We start from the raw sequence: 20,945 nt of genomic DNA, 5'->3' as shown, positions 1-20,945 counted from the left end.
AGTCTCTGGTCATCTCCTGTACTATGCCCGCAGTCTCTGGTTATCTCCTGTACTATGTCTGCAGTCCATTGGTTCAGAATATTTTTTTTCTTTTCCGCCTCTAAAACTTAGGTGTGTCTTATGGAGCGAAAAATACGGTACTTATAACCATCAAACATTATGTATTTTATAAGCAGAGGCCCTAGGAAATAGAATAGTGGGTTTTGCAATGTGTTTATGTTGTACAGCATTTTTTTTAAATGCAACTTTTTTGCAAAAAACACGCTTTAATGAATATTCGTACACACAAACATTATAATACCTATTTTTTGGTAAAATATAAAACATAGTGTTACACCAAGTAAATAGATATCTAACATGTCATGCTTTAAAATTGTGCACGTTCGTGGAAGCGGGTCAAACTACAGTACTTAAATTCTCCGTAGGAGACGCTTTATAAGCCTTTACAGTAGGAAAGCACCCCTTTCGGCCAATATGAAAAAAGCACCAATACAGGTGCCGAAAACACCCCACCCCTTGCCGCCGCCAGCCGCTGCCGCTTGGTAGTTCTCAGCATTACCGAGAAACCATCGAACGATTTCGGCTCTGGGCATAGAGATTAGTGAAGGAAAGATGGCCTCCACTCATCTCTATGCCCTTGGAGGACCGGAGCAATGTCACTTCCGGTTCCGGACATTTTTTTTTTTTTTTCTTAAAGCACTAGATCAATGCTTTTTTTTTATTCAGTGCTTTACGTTGCAGAGGAGAGATGTGGGGTCTTATTGACCCCATATCTCTCCTTAAAGAGGACCTGTCTCTAATTTTTTCTATCAAAAGGGATGCATGCATTTCTTGTGATAAGAATAAAAGTGATTAAAACATTTTTTTAAAGGGACAATGCAGAAAAAAAAAAAAAAATTAATAAATTAAAAAAGTTTAAAGTGCTCCTGTCCCCCCGTGCTCACACGTAGTGGTGAACGCATACGTAGGCCATGCCCACATATGTAAATGCTGTTCAAACCACGTGAGGTATCGCCACGAATGTCAGAGCAAGAGCAATAATTCTGGCACCAGACCTCCTCTGTAACTTTACACTCCTAACCTGTAGAAATGTTTAAAGCATCACCCTTGGAGAGGGTACCGCAGTTTCACGCCAGCCCACAAGCGTGCGCAATTTTAAAGCATGACATGTTCGGTATCTATTTACTCACCGTAACATCCTCTTTCATATTTTACACATAAATTGGGTTATATATTGTTTTTTTGGTTTTTTTTTTTTATATCAAAGTGTATTTTTTTCCAAAAACTATATATTCATTTTTAAAAACTCTGCGTTTCGGTTTTCGGCCAAGTGCATTTTGAATTTTCTGTTTCGGCACCCGAATTTTCATTTTGGTGCACCACTACTTTACAGGTTACTAGTTTACTAGGATTACACAGGAGGTTTGGTGCTAGAATTAGCACTCTTGCGTTTGTGGCGATACCTCACATGTGTGGTGAGAACACTGTTTATATATGCGTACGTGACCTACATATGCATTTGCCTTTGCACGGGGGGATAGGGGTGCTTTAAAAAAATTTTGTATTTATTTAATTTATTTATTTTTATTTTTACACTGTCTCATGTTTTTTTTCTTAATCAACTTTATTGATATTACAAGTGATGAACAACATCCTTTGTGGTAGCATGGGCAGTGACAAGTACTCTTTACAGAGATATTTGGGTTCTATTAGACTGCAGATCTCTTCTCTGCCCTTAAAAAAATCTGATCAAACTGAGATTGGTTTGATCAGATGCTTTCATAAGCTATAAGCAGCTTGTTTACATCCTGGCGAAACGGGAGGTGACAAACTAGTCATCGCTTCCAAATTCTTAAACCACAGCGATGACCAGGGATTTTCTTAGCCCTAGGATTGCTTTTACAATCCTCATCCCCGTATCACCACTCAGTCATATGACGTCCTTCGGGCTGGAAGTGGTTAAAAACAGAAGCGTTTTGGATTGCTGCTTACATCTTTATTTTTGAAGGGGAGTGGAGTCGGGCTGTGGTAGCCAGCACCCAGGTTTTCTGTGTGGGACAAAGAGAGCAAGTCTGGAGTGGAGCCATGGGATTGACGAACTTTAAGTATCTTTGTTTTGGCCTCATGCACACTGGAACCTTTTTCTGCTTGCAGCAGAAAAACGCTAAACGTGTCAAAAAACGTGTGTAAATATGGTACCGCATTTAGCCGCATTTATTTATTACAGGTACTTATATAGCGCCGTCAATTTACGCAGTGCTTTACATATATATTGTACATTCACATCAGTCCATAACCCTCAAGCATTCAGTGCTTAGAAGTTTATTCATTTAATTGGCCAGAGTACTGAAATTAATAAATGCCTAATCGCTAAATGTGGTTGGCTTCTTTAGACACATTTACACGCGTTTTTGCCACGTTTTGCGTTTTATGTCCAAAACGTTCCTCTCCTAAAAAAAATGATTCTTCTGCGCTCAGAAGAGATACATTTCACTGACCCTAAAGCTGCTGCTGTTAAAGGTGTGATAAATGTTTAAGTGTTCATGGACACATAGACTTTTATTGAGTTGAGTTTGGGGGCTTTGGCAAAAAAAGCGAAAAGCTCTTGAACTCACGTTCATGAGCAGCAGTGTGCATGAGACCTTTTACTTTATGCACATACAGTAATAAATATGCTTGTCATGTTATCTTATTTAATATGCTCTGCAGCAAGGGTTAAAGTACCCTGTGCTGGCAGTACTTGGAAAGTAGGACTGTTGCTGATTCAAAAGCAGAAGCCTGGCTATGCTGACATCCAAAATACCCACCCTGTACACTGCTTTGATTGAAACTGGCCGTACATGGATCAAATTTCCTCTCACACTCCAAAGAAAGAGCGAATGTGTGAGTATGAATGTGAGTTTAGGGACCTTAGATTGTAAGCTCCATGAGGGCAGGGACTGATGCGAATGTACAAAATGTATAGTGCTGCATAAATTGATGGTGCAATATAAAACCCATAAAACCATTTAATAAATCATTTGGATCAGTGTACAGTGAAGGGGGTAGCAGTGGTTCTTTTATGTGTTGCCAGCACAAGGTGTTTCAACGTATTGATAAATGCGCTTACATTTTTTCTTTTTTATGTACTGTGTATGAAGTCTGACTGCATGCTAGTATTAACTATTTAACAAGGTTCCGTTGGCTTTACATACACTTTAATACACGAAAAAGGCTTTTCAGATCAATGTGACTTAGCTAAGAGGACAAGCGGCAAAGGTTGCCTTTCTTGGCTTGATTTGTCTGACTCAAACTTCAATTTCAGCCATTTGATAAGATATTAGTTGATGTAAGTGGTGTACCTCAATCAGTTCTGTCACAAGGTTTATTTATTGTTACGTTATATGTAGTGTGCTGTTCTGGAGGCCGCTTACTACCACCATGATGTCCTGTTGGACCCTCAGAGGAGATTACTGAAACATTTGAAAAGATGGGAGCACCACACAATTTTTATCAAATATTTTATTCTGCAACATAATCCTGCATGTTTTGGCGACTCAACATTGCCCCCTCATCAAGGCAAAAATCAGGACAGTAAAAATAGAGACCATAATCTAAAAAGTCTTTGAATATGTTCAACAAATAATATATATGAATCTGTATATTTATGCAGGTATAATTACTCCAATGTCCTCTTATTGAAGCTAAGAAAACTCAATAAAGGCGTAAAAATACAATTCATATTCAATAAATAAATAATATATCCACCTGCGCTGCTAGATCTATTGAGAATAGTGCAAACAGCTGCTAACATCCAATCGTCACCTATCAGATGGATATATACATACAATTGATTAGATATTGATGTAGCGCTGAAATATTCTCAAAAGTCAATCTCAAAAAAATGGTCAGTAAATATCATATACTGTACATCCAAAACAGGTATGGTGGCTTTTAACTGTGAGCGGTGCACTATGTGTTGAGCTTAAATTCCTGCAATTCAACTATATCGTGACACACAGTGATTCACTCTATGGAATATAGGTCACCTCTTATCAGTGGTTATAGTAACAGTGATAATAAAATGTACACAATATTCAGTGTGAATTATACTATGTTGAACACACTAGAAACGATGAGAACACATGCTTCTGTGCCAGTGCAGGTTGTAAGTGATAATCCTTATGTGGCTAGCATGCCCGCTCACCTTCCCCCTGCGACCCACAGGGGCCAAAATGCCTTACGGGTCATCCCTGGACCCTGCACGCTCTCTCCGAGTGAAAGGCTCCTCCACACTCTTCAGTACTCTCTCCTCCACCATATACTACTCCTCCATGGACAGGTACCGCTGTTTTTAGGCTTTAATACTCATGGGGTAGTGATGGCCATAAAATAAGAGCACAGAGATCCTCCATTGTGCAAACTGTATACTTAATTTATTATAAAATAAAAACGCCAAGTAACAACTCATGTTGATCATCCTGACGAAGCTATGAGGGGCGTGGCGTAACGTGTAGATGTGACGTAGTGTCGTGGTGACGCACTTCCGGTCCAGCGCCATCTTGCTACATCAGAGTGCCTCAGTACACCCATGTGAGGTGTTACATGCTTTATCTGTCTCTGCTCAAAACGTGAGTTGTTACTTGGCGTTTTTATTTTATAATAAATGAAGTATACAGTTTGCACAATGGAGGATCTCTGTGCTCTTATTTTATGGCCATCACTACCCCATGAGTATTAAAGCCTAAAAACAGCGGTACCTGTCCATGGAGGAGTAGTATATGGTGGAGGAGAGGGTACTGAAGAGTGTGGAGGAACCTTTCACTCGTAGAGAGCGTGCAGGGTCCATGGGTGACCCGCAAGGCATTTTGGCCCCTGTGGGTCGCAGGGAGAAGGTGAGCGGGCATGCTAGCCACATAAGGGTTATCACCTACCACCTGCACTGGCACAGAAGCATGTGTTCTCATCATTTCTAGTCTGTTCAACAAAGTATAATTCACACTGAATATTGTGTATATTTTATTATCACTGTTACTATAACCACTGATAAGAGGTGATCTATACTCCATAGAGTGATTCACTGTGTGTCACAATATAGTTGAATTGCAGGAATTTAAGTTTAACATATAGTGCACCGCTCACGGTTAAAAGCCACCATACCTGTTTTGGATGTATATATGATATTTACTGAGCATTTTTTTGGGATTGACTTTTGAGAAAATTTCAGCGCTACATCAATATCTAATCGAATTCATATTCAATCCAGTCAATACAAAGACCGGTATTGTTACAAAAATCTCTGATATATGATTTGGAATATGTACAGCCAAAGGGGGTAATTAAAATGGATTATGAATAGATTCTCAGTGCCAGGTGTAATTTCTAAAAAGTATAGTATAAGGGATAGAATCAATATATTAAAATAAACAGGGCATTTAAGGATGACCCAACAGTAATATATTAAAGACCAATGGATACTTTAAACATTACATAGTTAGTCTGGCTGAAAAAATATTAAAAATCCAATTTTTATGATCAAAGACATCAATTAAAAACATTACATATCAATATAAAAATCAGAAGGTATAATGGCAAAAATCCATTAGAAAATGTCTGTCAACGCATTTTGTGTTCTTTACTTCATAACATTTTGAACTTTTAATGTGGATTACATCCTATACAGTACTACAACAAGTGAGCAAAATGCAATAGGGGGTCTAACAAGTCATTTTTGTGTTTTTGGTATTTTAGATTTGCAATGGCTAATGAAGCAAGTCCTTGTCCTTGTGATTTAGGAGATCAATTTGATTATAAAGGCCTTGGAGAGGAAGTACAAATTGAGCACATAAAAGCATATGTCAGAAAACCAAAGACAGCCACTGATAAGGCCATAATTGTGGTACAAGATGTCTACGGGTGGGAACTAACTAATACCAGATATTTTGTTGATCTGCTTGCTGAGCATGGATACACGTAAGATAAATGTATTCTTTTTTTATTCTTATAGTTTTGATAATGTTTGTATGTCTTTATATATACAGCATATATAGAGACACAGTGAGTACATCTGCTTTTTGTTGTTTTACTGTATATGCATAGTGTAAAGATCTGAATGCAAAGCATAACTTAAAATGCAAACATACAAGACAGTCTGTTGTTTAGGATATATTAAACTATTTTCACTATGATTTTTTTCACAGAATGATTTATAGTATGATGAAATCAATATAAACAGCAGGGATGTTAATCTCCCTAAAGGGAACAGAAGTATGCTGCATAATAAAGCCCAGAAAATGCAGTTAAGAGTCTAAGTGGAATAGAAGCAGAAAGTTAGCTAGATACAGAAGAGACAAAAATTGAATTACTAATGTAATAAGGTGGCACAATACTTAATTATGTAAATGTTACAAAAAAATACAAATTAATAATACTTTCCAATAAAATAACAGCAATAGAGAAATATATAAACAAACAGTTCCCAATAAAGAATAAGTTCACCTTCCGTAACATGTTACACCCATATTCAGGGTATAACATGTTACAGATACAGCAGACCATGCACCCCCTCCGATCCCTTCTGTGAATGTGCAAACTACAAGTACCGACAGCCTTTGTTGCTGACAGCGTGTAGTTCTCAATGCACTACTGGGGCACCGTTGAGCGCTCTAGGTAGTTCATTAATGCTTCCTGTCTGTGAGTAACTGCCTGCCTGTATGAATGTATGAGCAGATCGCTTACACTGACAGTCTGCAAGAATCGTGCATTTCACCGCAATCTGCTTATCGTGGGTGCAATGCTTTACACACTCCTACGGCAGTAAAAAAAATAAATAAATAAATGCACGTTTTTACCTGCAAAGATGTGCATTCATTTATTTTTTTTCCAAAGGTAAACTTATCCTTTAACCGCCTCCTACCCACCATATTGACAAATAACAGATGGGCGAGAGCTCTCTTGTTCTGGGGGGACATCATATGACGTCTTCCCACTCTAGGCATGTGACGCTACGGTTAGTGGTGTGCTGTGTCCCTAGGACACAGCGGATCATCAATCATGGTAAAGAGCCAATGACTTAGGCTCTTTACTATCTGATCAGCTGTGTCCATTCACAGCTGATCACATGTAAACGGGAAATGCTGGTTATCGGCAGCCCTCTCCTCACAGTGACAGCGCGTGAGGAGAGGAGACATCTACACTGATAATCAGGGCATTGATCATCAGTGCCCTGATTATCAGCGTAGCCCCATCGGTGCCCATAAGTGTTGCCTTTCAGTGTACATCAATGCTGCATCTCAGTGCCCATCAGTGTTGCCTATCCGTGATGCCTGTCAGTGCCCATCAGTGCAGCCTCATCAGCGTACATCAGTGAAGGAGAAAAAATTACTTGTTTAAAAATTTTATAGCCAAAACTAAAGAAAAACTTTTTTTTTTCCAAAATTTTCGGTCTTTTTATTTGTTTAGCAAAAAATAAAAAAACAGTGATAATCACACCAAACCACAAAAAAAAAAGTCTATTTCTGTAAAAAAAAATGATAAAAATTTCATTTGGATTGTGTTGCACGACCTCACAATAGTCATTCAAAGTGACATGAAAATTGCCTACCAGGCACTTTCACCCCCTTCCTGGCCAGGCCAAGTGGTTAAATATCCATCTCTTTTCAAATCTGATGACTTCTAAAGTGAAGACAAACATCTACGTATTATAGATGCCACCTTACATAAAAAACATGCACATGGCACTACTTTTAGAAGTTATTTGACTACCTCTATAGGCATGTTAGTTGTTACCAACATCTTCCCCCCTCTCTAACAAGAAACTAATAGGTTCTTTCATTTCTATACACATAAGACAAACCAGAAGCACTTCATAGTGTAATCCATATTTTATTAAAATTATAAAAAATATAATCTCACTAAAAACACATATATTTAATCAGTGAATAGATAGCATTATTTTTTTTTGCATGTAATCCTTAGCAGCCACCACCAGGTCTCCCCTTGGTATTTTGTTTGTTAGTGTTATTTGCATTTTATAATTTTAATAAAATATAATTACACTGTGAAGTGCCTCTATTTTGTTTGAGCTTACTACAGTGGAGAAAATAATTACTTGATTCCCTGCAGATTTTGTAAGTTTGCCCACTTACACAGAAATGAAGGGTCTGTGATTTTTATCATAAGTGTATTTTAAATGATAGACACGGAATATCAACCAAAAATCCAGAAAAACACTATACAAATGTTATAAATTGAGTTGCAATTCAGTGAATAAAATAAGTATTTGATCCCCAAGCAAAACATGACTTAGTACTTGGTGGAGAAACCCTTGTTGGCAATCACAGAGGTAAGATGTTTCTTGTAGTTGGTTACCAGGTTTGCACACATCTCAGGAGGGATTTTGGTCCACTCTTCGTTACAGATCTTCTCTAACTCCTTAAGGTATCTTAGCTGTTGCTTGGCAACTCCATGTTTCAGCTCCCTCCATAAATTTTCTATAGGATTAAGGTCTGGAGACCGGCTAGGCCACTGCATGATCTTAATAAAATTATATATAGTGCAGCGCTCAAGACTAAATCAAATACTACAATAACTGTGCTCACATGCAATAGTGTCACAAGATTAATCAAAAACAAATCATTAGGTGAGATATCTTCATTATAAAGTGCCACTCAGTATTATTCCCTATCACTTAGTGCCCACATAATCAAACAAATATATATAAAAATAAACTACCATTTGAGAAAATAATTTTTACAGTGCTCCAAGTGTAATAACGTGACCACACTTTATATACTAATCAAAAAAGTCCCAAAAAAAAAAATAAAAAAAAAATAGAAATGTCCATGAAAACTGATATTAATAAATTCATGCAATGTGCAAAACAAATGTGTTCTTATTCCGCAACCGTGTCACTCTTCACCTCCTAAGGCTAGATTGCCTCCTCACCTCCTTAAACCGACCCCTAAGGGCCAAACAGCTTTCAGGATCACTCTGGATCCTTATCCCCTGGCCACAAGCACTTCTTCTCCTGACGTTGTGGATCACTTTAGGGTACATCCATTACCCCCAATCGGAAGCCTCTAGATAACAATTGCTCACCAACCCAGTGAACAGAAAAGAAGAATCCTCTAAGTGCAGTATTAAGGCCAAAACACTTTAATGGTAATGCTCAAATAAACATAGCCACTCACATATGTCCAAAGTCTTCCTTAGCCAGTATGTGGGTGTGCTGCATGTAATCAGAAGGACTTCCTGGGTATACCAAGATGGCGGCTGGCGCCGGAAATGCGTCACCGCGTACCGGAAGTTTGCGTGCTAACGTGCCTACGCGTTACGTCACTATCACTCGTGACTTCCTCTGGGCATTCCCAGAGGAAGTCACGAGTGATAGTGACGTAACGCGTAGGCACGTTAGCACGCGTTACGTCACTATCACTCGTGACTTCCTCTGGGCATTCCCAGAGGAAGTCACGAGTGATAGTGACGTAACGCGTAGGCACGTTAGCACGCAAACTTCCGGTACGCGGTGACGCATTTCCGGCGCCAGCCGCCATCTTGGTATACCCAGGAAGTCCTTCTGATTACATGCAGCACACCCACATACTGGCTAAGGAAGACTATGGACATATGTGAGTGGCTATGTTTATTTGAGCATTACCATTAAAGTGTTTTGGACTTAATACTGCACTTAGAGGATTCTTCTTTTCTGTTCACTGGGTTGGTGAGCAATTGTTATCTAGAGGCTTCCGATTGGGGGTAATGGATGTACCCTAAAGTGATCCACAACATCAGGAGAAGTGCTTGTGGCCAGGGGATAAGGATCCAGAGTGATCCTGAAAGCTGTTTGGCCCTTAGGGGTCGGTTTAAGGAGATGAGGAGGCAATCTAGCCTTAGGAAGTGAAGAGTGACACGGTTGCGGAATAAGAACACATTTGTTTTGCACATTGCATGAATTTATTAATATCAGTTTTCATGGACATTTCTATTTTTTTTATTTTTTTTTTTATTTTTTTTTTTTTTGGGACTTTTTTGATTAGTATATAAAGTGTGGTCACATTATTACACTTGGAGCACTGTGAAAATTATTTTCTCAAATGGTAGTTTATTTATTTTTATATATATTTGTTTGATTATGTGGGCACTAAGTGATAAGGAATAATACTGAGTGGCACTTTATAATGAAGATATCTCACCTAATGATTTGTTTTTGATTAATCTTGTGACACTATTGCATGTGAGCACAGTTATTGTAGTATTTGGTTTAGTCTTGAGCGCTGCACTATATATAATTTTATTAATATTTACACTGTTTGGGTAGCAGGTTAAGTGCTGGCAGCTTCCAGTAGGTGTTATTCCCTTTTGCGCAGGAGGATCTCTGTCTGTATTTCACTGCATGATCTTAATGTGCTTCTTCTTGAGCCACTCCTTTTGTAGCCTTGGTGGTATGTTTTGGGTAATTGTCATGCAAGACCCATCCACAACCCATCTTCAGTGTTCTGACTGAGGGAAGAAGGTTCTCATCCAAGATTTTACAATACATGGCCCCTGTCCATTGGCCCCTCAATGTGGCAAATTCAGCCTGTACCTTTTTGGCAGAGAAACAGCCCCAAAGCATAATGTTTCCACCTCCATGCTTGACTGTAGGGATGGTGTTCTTAGGGTCATAGTTAGTATTTTTCTTCCTTTTAAACACAGTTAGTTGAGTTAATGTCAACGAGCTCCATATTGGTCTCATCTGATCACAGCACTTTCTCCCAATCCTTCTCTGAATCATTTGTATGTTCATTGGCAAACTTCAGATGGGTTTGTACATGCGTCTTCTTGAGGAGAGGGACCTTGCGGGCGCTGCAGGATTTCAATCCATGGTAGCGTATTGTGTTACCAATGGTTTGTTTGGTGACTGTTGTCCCAACTGCCTTTTAGATCATTCACGAGCTCCTCCTCCTGTGTAGTTCTGGGCTGATCCCTTACTTTTCTCATGATCATCCTTACCCCATGAAGCGAAATCTTGCATGGAGCTCCAGACCAAGGGTGATTGATGGCTATTTTGTATTTCTTACATTTGTGAATAATTACTCCAACTGTTGTCTCCTTCTCACCAAGTTTCTTGCTGATGGTCTTGTAGCCCATTCCAGGTCTACAATCTTGTCCTTGACATCCTTTAACAGCTCTTTGGTCTTGCCCATAATGATGGTGAAGTTTGAATGGAAGAAAGAGATTCTGTGGACAGGTATCTTTTATACACATAACGAGTTGTCGTTAGAAGCACCTTCTTAAACTGACAGGACTAATCTGTGTACCACATGAACACATAGCCAGTCTGTGAGAGCCAGAATTATTGTTGGTTGGTAGTTGATCAAATACTTATTTTACTCACTGAACTGCAACTCAATTTATAACATTTGTATTATATGTTTTTTTCTGGATTTTTGGTCGATATTCTGTCTCTATTATTTATATACACCTATGATAAAAATTATAGACCCTTAATTTCTTTGTAAGTGGGAAAACTTACAAAATCTACAGGGAATTAAATAATTATTTTCCCCACTATACGTTGTGTATGGAAATTTGAGTATCTGTTGCTCTGGTATCCAACCTGTGGCCTGAGGGCAGCATGTGGCACTTTAGCACTTTCTGTGCAGGCCTTCGGGTTCCCTGCAGACAGTGGTATGTGTCGTGGTGCTTATTTAAGCTAGTGAAAGAAAAAAATATTATTTAGATTGTCTTCTAATACTTAAATGGTTTGATTTATTTCTTTCGCACTCTTATTTTTTTGTGCTGTCTATTCCCCCCTCCTTATTTTTTGCTTATTAACCCCTTGATGCCGAAGGCACACAAATATGCGGCCTCATGGAACTGGGCTTTTTTCCGTGGGGCCGCATATTTGCGTACCTGTCTTTGTGCTGGTAATGCGCCGCACTGCGCGCTCCCAGCACAAAGACCGCGGTGTCACTGAGAGCCCCGGGTCCCGTTCTAACGATCGGGACCCGGGACTCCCGATTCCGGGTCACGTGATCGCTGTGATAGCCTCTGATTGGAAGAAGATAAATATTAAAAAACAAAGAAAAATACCTAGATCAAGGTTTGATCTAGTTCAGTGACAGGGTTAGTGTTTCGGTCAGGGTCAAATGTCAGGATTTAAAAAAAAAATTGGTGTCAGTTAGCGTTAACCGTTTCAATACCGTGCAATTTTACACCTTCCTGCCCAGGCCATTTTTCAGGTTTCAGCGCTCTCACACTTTGAATGACAATTGCGCAGTCATACAACATTGTACCCAAACTAAAATTTTATCATTTTCTTCACACAACTAGAGCTTTCTTTTGGTGGTATTTAATCACCGCTGGGGTTTTTATTTTTTGCTAAATTAACAAAAAAAGACCAAAAATTTTGAAAAAAAAACACATTTTTCTTTGTTTCTGTTATAAAAGTTTACAAATAAATAATTGTTCTTCATAAATTTAGGCCGAGATGTATTCTGCTACATGTCTTTGGTGAAAATAACCCAAATTAGGATGTATTATTTAGTTTGTAGGAAAGTTATAGAGTTCACAAACTATGGTATAGATCTGAATATTGATCAATCCTGAAGTACTGACAGCCAATCTAATTTCTTGAGGTCCAAGAATGTCAGAATAGTACAGATATCCCCAAATGACCCCTTTTTGCTGAGTAGACAGTCCGACGTACTTCATAAGAGGCATGGCGAGTTTTTTGAAGTTGTATTTTTTTGTCATAATTTTTCCGAAAATGAAAAATATTATTTTCACTATTTTTTTTTTTACATACTGTCACCAGTGCAGTACAGCGTCATCATATAACTGGCATGGCGGTGAACAGGGACACTGACTGGTGACAGTATGAAAAAAAAAAAAAATTATATTTTTTTTTAATTTTTTTTTATTTTTTTATTATATTTAATTTTTTATTACATTTTTTTTTTATTTTTTTTAAGATTTTTTTTCATATTTTACTATGACCAAAATAGTACAATGTTACCATAGTAACATTGTACTACTTTGGGGAATTGATCAGTATTTTTTTTTTTTTTTTTTTTTTTTTTACACAATTTGCTTATAGCAAAGAATTACTTTGCTATAAGCAAGCATTTAGCTGAATGAAATCGATTCATTCAGCTTTTTTTTTTTTTTTTTTTTTTTTTTGTGCTTAGCTGTGATTTGGTCACAGCTAATCACATGACATGTGCATGTGATTAGCTGTGACCATTCACAGCTAGGCACTAGTATACAATGGATGGCATCATGAATGAAGCCATCCATTGTATACAACTGTCATGTGACCTGCTGTGATTGGTCGCGGCAGGTCACATGGTACCGGCAACGGGAGCCGGTACTCGGATCTGTCATCGGCCGTGTCCGAGGTGCACGGGCGGTGACAGATCCCGCTGCTGCGCCGCTCTGCAATAGCGCAAACGGCGCATGTGCGGGAGCACGCCAAATGGCGTGGACCCGGAAAGCTGCAGCGCTTTTCAAGCCGCCAAACGGCTATTGGCCGGGCGGCTAATGGTTAATGTCAGTGTGTTTTAGGGAAAAAAAAAAAAGACAAAAACAAAATGCGTACTATTGTTTCTGGGCTGTACTACGGGTACAAACAACAAATAACATACACATATATGGTATCGCTGTGATCGTCAAGAGCTGGAGAATTTATTTTGGGTTGTTCTATGGCGGTAGGTTATGGTTGTAACAAGAAACACACAGCTAAATAAAAAAAATATTTTTTTTTTTACTATTTTGGGCAAGTTTTCCTTTGATAATAAAAAAAAATTACTAGCTATCCATTATCATTTACCACCAAATAAAAGCCCAATTTGTCCTGAAAAAAACAAGGTATAATCCACCTGGATGTACAAAGTAGTTGTGATATGTACGGTTTTATTATCACATGTCAACGTTGCAGAATTGTGCTTAGGCATTTAGATTTGTTTTACCCTTAGGCGTGAAGGGGATAAATTACAAGTATTTTTAGGGGGGTATAGGGAGCATAAATTTAGACACACACTGGTTTCTAATGGGCATATAATAGAAAGTATCTCCTTGTGTAACCTTTATACATGTCCCAAGTCTCTGACCCTCTCCTGTAGCATGACACAGCCTCTGACCATCGTTTGTAGTATGCTCATAGTCTATGACCATCTGCTGTTGCATTTGTGCAGTCTTTGACAGCTTTATGTAGCATTACATTTACTTAATATTTTGTGAAGCCCTTTGGCGGTGATAGGGGCCTTATTTGAGGCCCCTATTTGATAAGTTGACCACCACTGACCTATAGGTTTGGAACTCTAGAAGCTTGTGCTGTCTCTTGTAGGAAGGGGAAGAACTCTTGGCTATGTTTGGCCTGCCAATAACCTGGAGGTCAAATAACTTTGATGAAAGCTGCTCCCTGATTCTCTTGTTAGCCCAGGAAGTGAAGGGAAGAAGAGCTGCAGCCAGGCACAGTACTGAATCAATCAGAAAGGACAAGTAAATATTTTTAGGGTGGGGGTGGGGAAGGGGTAGGAAAGGTAACTAACTTCTGTTATCTTAATGCAGGAAATGCATTAAGGCAAAACATGTTTAGACTTTAGAACCTCTTTAATCTTTGGGATTTATCAGATTTAGGAAAAGATGGGCATTTAGGGGCATATTTGTAAAGTAATGGATGTGAATTTTACAAAACATTCATTGGTAGTGAATAAGTCGCTGTCATTTAAAACACATGCATCAGGAAGTGTTTGATAAGTTTTAGATCCATTGCTTTATAAACATAACCCATAATGTGGACTCTTTTGTTTAGATATTGCACTGTTGATTTTGTTTTCATTGAAAACTTAATTTAATATTTTTTTCATATTTACAGGATTAAGTGAAGTGGATTATTGCATTAATAATTTACATTTTGCATAATATGTTGAGGTAAATGACACTATGGTATATATATTTATATAGGAGTACCGTATGTTCACTTTTAAATTGAATTTTCACTTATTTCAGTAAATGGGTTGAAAATTAATTTTGCAAATAATACCTAATTATGTGCTCACACATTTGGATGATAGAAGCCAGCAGAACTTCACTCACCTAGCTAAGTGAAACAGTAAATGAGGTGAAGTTGTGCTTCCTTCAATCATCCAATTACTTGCAAGCAAAAATATATTTTTTTAAATTTCCCTTGCACATATTTGGCAGTCTTTGCAAAGTAAGTTTTCAATGGGGTTGATTTACTAAACAAACATACTGCAAAGCATAGTAAATGAGGTGAGGCCTCACTTGCAAAGATTACCCACTCAGATGCAAGGTAAATAAAACTGCATTTTTGCTTGCACATGATTAGATGATTGACGTCAGCAGAGCTTCCCCTCATTTACTATCATTTTACTAAGCTCTGGAGTAACTGCCCTTACAGAGTGCACACTGTATTTGCCTTTAGTTTATTAAACCCATTTTGTTTCACTGTTCATTAAAATAAGGAAAAATTCAGTTTGCAACATAAAAATTTACTTCTTGCTCTACTCTTTTAGTACGGTAAATAAACCATTTTGCAGGGAGAGAAAAAAAAAGCAGCACCTAGAAAGGTGCGGAAAGACAGTGAAAAACTAAGCATTCTGGGATTATCTTTATTCTTTATTTAGTCATCACATTACAGTGGGTAGTAACAAAGCTTTTGGGGGTACAGTCTTTTGGCAAATGCATGATAATGTGAGACACCAACCACATCCAATACATTTTTGATTATAGCCTTGCAGCTACTAAACACATTATAGCAAAAAACTGGAACACACATAGCCGCCGGCAGTGATCACGTGCAAAAAATCTGACAGTCTGTTTGTACTGAAGTCAGTTAATGAACCAACTCCAATACATCAGCCTGCCCATAGATAGATCGAATTTTGGCTGGTCCCTGCTGCACCGGTCAAGCTTAACCACATGCCGCCGAGCCACTGTAGAAATACGGCGGCAGGGCGGCACGGCTGGGCAAAACCATGTTTTAAAATGTGTTTTCAAAACGGGTAGGGGGCGCACACAAGGCGCGCCTCCGCCCTACCTGTCCCGCCGATCACGGCTGCGGATGTCAGTCGCCGGGTCACATCCGGTCGTTACTGGCTGTGTCCCGGCGATTAGCGGCAATCACTGACAGCACAGCTGCAGTAGCTGGGCTTTCTGTCAGTTCACTGACGGCTTCTGACATCCTGAGCCAGAGAGAAAAGTTTATCTCTCCCGATCAGCTTATCCCCCCCCCCTGCAGTACACACCCCGCCCCCTAGTAAAATACTCCCCTCACACAGTTAACCCTTTTACTGAATAATAAAGTTAACCCCTCCCTCCCCAGTGCCATTAGTACAGAGTCAGTGTTTTTTTTTTGCACTGATCACTGTATTGGTGTCACTGGAGATGTCAGTGACCCCAAGTCAGTCCCCCCCCCCCCCCAGTGTCAGAATGTCCGCCGCAGTCCCGCCATAAGTCGCTGATCGCCGCCATTATTAGTATAAAAAAAATAAAAAATCCCAGTATCTTTCCTGCCATTTGTAAACGCTATAACTTTCACGTAAACCAATTAATTTACACGTATTGAGGTTTTTTTTTTTAGCAGACATGTCGCAGAATGCATTTTGTCAGAAATTTATGACTAAATTTGATTTTTAATTTTTTTTTTTACTGGACATGTTTTATAGCAAAAAGTCCAAAATATTGTTTTTTTTTCCTCAAAATTGTCCGCCTTTTTTTTTATAGCACAAAAAATAAAAACCGCACAGGCGATCAAATACCACCAGAAGAAAGCTCAATTTGTGGGGAAAAAAGGATGTAAATTTCATTTATGTACCGTATTGCATGACCGCTCAATTGTCCGTTAAACTAGTGCAGCGCTGTATAGCAAAAAAATGGCGTAAATTGCAGTATCTATACCATAGTTTGTAGACGCTATAACTTTCACACAAAGCAATCAATATACACCTATTGGGATTTTTTTTTACCAAAAACATAGCAGAATATATTTTGGCCTAAATTTATAACTAACTTTGAGTTTACTATATATTTTTTAAAGGTGAAAGTAAAAAATATAGTTTTTCTTCAAAATTTTTGGTCTTTTTTTGTTTATAGCGTGAAAAATAAAAAGCGCACAGGTGATCAAATACCACCGAAAGAAAGCTCTATTTGTGTGAAAAAAAGGACGTAAATTTTGTTTGGGTGCAGCATTGCATGACTACGCAATTATCAGTTGAATTAGTGCAGCGCCGAGTATCAAAAAGAGGCCTGGTCATTAAGGGGGGTAAATCCTCAGGAGGGCAAGTGGTTAAATACATCTATGGCCAGCTTAAACCCCGCTACTAATCAGAGATGAGGTTTGGATTTACATGGGGTTTGACTGTTGGGGTCCTGTCAGATTCACTGTGGCATTTGTTTTAAAGCCCTAATGCACTGCATGGCTTTCAAACCATGGCCATCAGATGTACCAATATTAGAGGGCTTTTGGATAAGCCAGCCCCTTCACTCTAAAAGAGGGGTTTACAGCAGCCATAGTGTCAATGTGTTGGAGCTTGGGCAGAGTGCTCACAATCTGTATAGGGAGAGCTATTACTAAACAGTGGCTCAGTTCTTTGGGCTGCAGTGGTGGCGGACCACATTGTCCTCTGTATCTTCCACCTCTATTCTGTGTTTACAGTTCCTTATATAACTCCAAAAATCATTTTTTGGGTTACTTTCTGTATCAGCAACAAGTGTCTTTTGTTTGCAATCTTTTTTTCTCAAACTTAAAGGGGTCTTTTGTTTATTTAACTATGTGCTTGATATGAGAGCAATAGTCATTTAATGTTGCGGCCCCATCATTATCAAAGCTGCATGTTTCCTATTTTATTTTATGTTATTTGTTCTGCTAGGCTTTAAAAATAAGTGAGGTTGTTATTTTTGGGTTTATATATACAAGGTGGTATCAAAAAGTTTCGAAACTAGCTTTGTAACACGCCAACAGATGGCAGCACAAGGCTGCACACACCGCCACAGGCAGCAGCGACCTTCATAGGTTAGTGTGCCAAAAGTCATCATCCTGTGTACATCGAGAGCTGTACAACTGGTGCTATTCTGACCACGTGAGTTGCCATGTCTGCTATTTCATCATGGACAGCAAGTTAGAACAAGCAGCAAATGTGAAATTCTGCGTGAAACTGGGCAAATCCACCTCGTATGTAGTTTTTTTTTTTTTTTTTTTTTTTTTTCCCTGGGGGGGGGGGGGGTATATTTGGTGTTGCCAAGACCTTTTTTTAGGTTTGGGGTGCTCAAAGCACAGTGTTTACTGTTTGCTGGAGAGTTCTTGAAGCTGCCATTTTAATGCAGCATACCACTGCTTTTCTGTATGTAAACAGTGTGCACCAAAACCTGCTTGCATTTACATTGCACCCCTATTTCCATGATTAGGCATATACCGAAATAAAACATGACTGTGACAGGCAGGCTAAAAATCAGAGCAAAATGTGCTGCATGAGGAGGTAGTAGGGTACAAGCTGGTCCTGGTCCTGGTGACCAAAGCAGTGTTAGGTTCGCAACAAGTAGAGGCAAGGCAAATCAATGTTTCCTTGCAGAAAAATACTGGTCAGTCCAGCCATAGCACATATAGGAGGTAGTTAACTGCTTACAACACCTGTATTATCTACCTCTTGGATACAAGGCCCAGCTGAGCTGTGGTATCATGCTTCATTACACTTTTCAGTTTCCTTAGGCAGGATTTTTCACCTTGCAGCAATGCCGTGGGGCTGCTTTATTTATAAAAAATAGCCTGTTTGCATTGCAAGAACATTTTTCACTTTGCAAAGAATACCCAGTCCTGTGCAAGGAAATTAAAAGGAAACATGTTTGCTTGCACATGATTGGATGCTTGAATTCAGAAAAACTTCACCTCATTTACTAAACAAAAGGAAAATTCCATGGAACCGTGAGCAACCTTCTTGATTTGACTAAATCAATCCCATAAATTCCCTCTCGCTCTGTCAAGAGTCCCCCAATATTTCAATCAACCCAAAATAAAACACAAATTTATCTTAGCAATGCCACTTTTGATCCCTTTCTTATAATTCACCCTTTTCTAGTCATGTTTCCAAGTACAAACATGAGACAGAATGTGGATGAATAGAAAAGGCAACTTAAGCCAGCCGCGCATGGCTAGAATCTCTACCAATACCTAGTAAATCAGGCAAGATTCAAGTTGGGCAGAAATTTGTTGGCAAAACAGTGATTGCATCCCATGAGATGTAGTCACTGGTCAGGTATTCAGGCAGCAATGAGTGTTGTGACTATTTGAATGCAGTAGCCTGCAGAGGAGACTGTTTAGCCTGGTTGGAGGAATCAACTTATTTCTCCTATATAGTTTGTGGGCCTGAAAAAGAAAAACCTATGCGTATGACTAACATTAGCCACAAAACAACATAAAACACCATATAACGATGTATTTTACTAGTTTACCAATTTTCATTGGAAGAATGAGAAATTGCAAATCACGAGTGAATATTTCTTATATAGGTAGTGCTGCATGTCACATAATACCTATCAAGAATTAAAGTTGTAGCCAGAAGTATTCAAATAGCTTGTGGATTCCTTACATGAATGTCAAGTTGTTTTTCTGCAAAACATCAGAAGTTTTTTAAACTGAATTTTTTTCCCCTACTTTAAATGCATGCATTACATGTACTGTATGTATTGGTATTTTCACAGTGCTGTCCTTGGTGATTTTTTCGTTGGACAAGAAGCATGGAAAACGACAAATGATAGATCAACATTCTTTGCCTGGCTTGATACTCGTCCAGCTAATAAAGCATTCAAGTAAGACTCTTTATCTATCTATCTATCTATCTATCTATCTATTTATCTCCTTCTGAATTATGACCTACATTCTTGTTACCTGAGTGTTGTGTGGATGCTTTAAAACAGTATTAAGCCCAAAAGCAAACATTTTGCTATATTGCAGATTACCAATTCTTAGATGTGTTGGATGCATTAATTTTCTTATTTAGCCTTTTTTTCTTTTATTTTCATATGATAACACAGCCAGTAAGTGTTGTTTTTCAAAGCTCTCCAGCAGAGTGTATGTTACAGAGATGAGGCCAACCCATTTAATATTAGCGGGGTGTTTACAATGATCAGCTGTTATTTATATACGTATTTAAAAGGCCACTATGATCCCGGGGGAGAAGTCTCTGTCCTTTAAAGACCCAGCAGACAGGAAGGTGGAATCGGTTGCACACACGAGGCTCACTAATGTCGGCTTGGCCCTTCAGCTGGTTTCGGCGAGTGCCCTGGTGTATCAGACCCTTATGGAATGGGCCAAACTCCTTCATTATGGCCTGGGTGGGGAGCAAGTTTCCCTGGCTTATGTGGAACCGGTCCAGGGCCTTAACTTTGTGTGTGATGCGGCAGCCTTGCTCTCCAAGCTCTCTGTTCCAGTGGTGATGCTTTGGCACATGCCGTTTAAATGCTGGTCAGCAGACCAGAAGTCAAGAAGGCTTTAACGGATTTGCCCTTCCATGGTGATTTGCCTTGGTCAAAAGACCTGGGAAAACTTTCCTTCCCTAACATTGGACAGCAATCATGAGGGACGCCAGCCTGTCCGACTAGGGATGGGTGCTGGGGGCAAGCTTGACTCAGGGTCAGAGGAATCCCAGTTATCAATCAGTGTCCTGGAACTTTGGGAGTGTCCTGCAACTTTGGACTGTTCCTGGAGCAGTGGATTGGTCATCTTGGGGGGCATACTGTCCGAATCCAGTTGGACAGTGTCACAGTGGTGGCCTATGTCAACCAGGAGGTTGCACATTCCCGGCGTGGACAGTTAGCAGGCAGACTACCTCACATCAAACGTTGGACCAAGGCGAGTAGTCCCTGCATCCCAACATGTTTCATCAGATTAGCCTCTGGTGGGGCACTCCAGACATGGATCTCCTAGCATTTCAGGCATCATATGACGCCCTCCCAGAATGCGCCCT

General features: G+C 39.2%; 1 protein-coding gene across 8 annotated transcripts in view; it reads left to right on the top strand.

Moving 5' to 3' along the window:
- The window catches only part of CMBL (carboxymethylenebutenolidase homolog), a 40,347-nt gene that overhangs the window by 9,708 nt on the left and 9,694 nt on the right, over positions 1–20,945 (top strand). For all 8 annotated transcript variants that reach the window (XM_089672528.1, XM_089672525.1, XM_089672524.1 and 5 more), the window contains 2 exons: positions 5,731–5,952; positions 19,681–19,788. In XM_089672528.1, the coding sequence (XP_089528654.1) occupies positions 5,738–5,952; positions 19,681–19,788 (323 nt within the window). In that variant the 5' untranslated portion in view covers positions 5,731–5,737. The remainder of the gene's footprint in view (positions 1–5,730; positions 5,953–19,680; positions 19,789–20,945) is intronic.

The sequence above is a fragment of the Staurois parvus genome, unplaced genomic scaffold, assembly GCF_062004578.1.
Source record: "Staurois parvus isolate SC_StPar_1 unplaced genomic scaffold, SC_StPar_1.0 ptg000130l, whole genome shotgun sequence".
NCBI classification, from domain to species: Eukaryota; Metazoa; Chordata; class Amphibia; order Anura; family Ranidae; genus Staurois; species Staurois parvus.
Note: the sequence above shows the minus strand (reverse complement) of the source record. Positions and strands in the feature narration are given on the sequence as shown.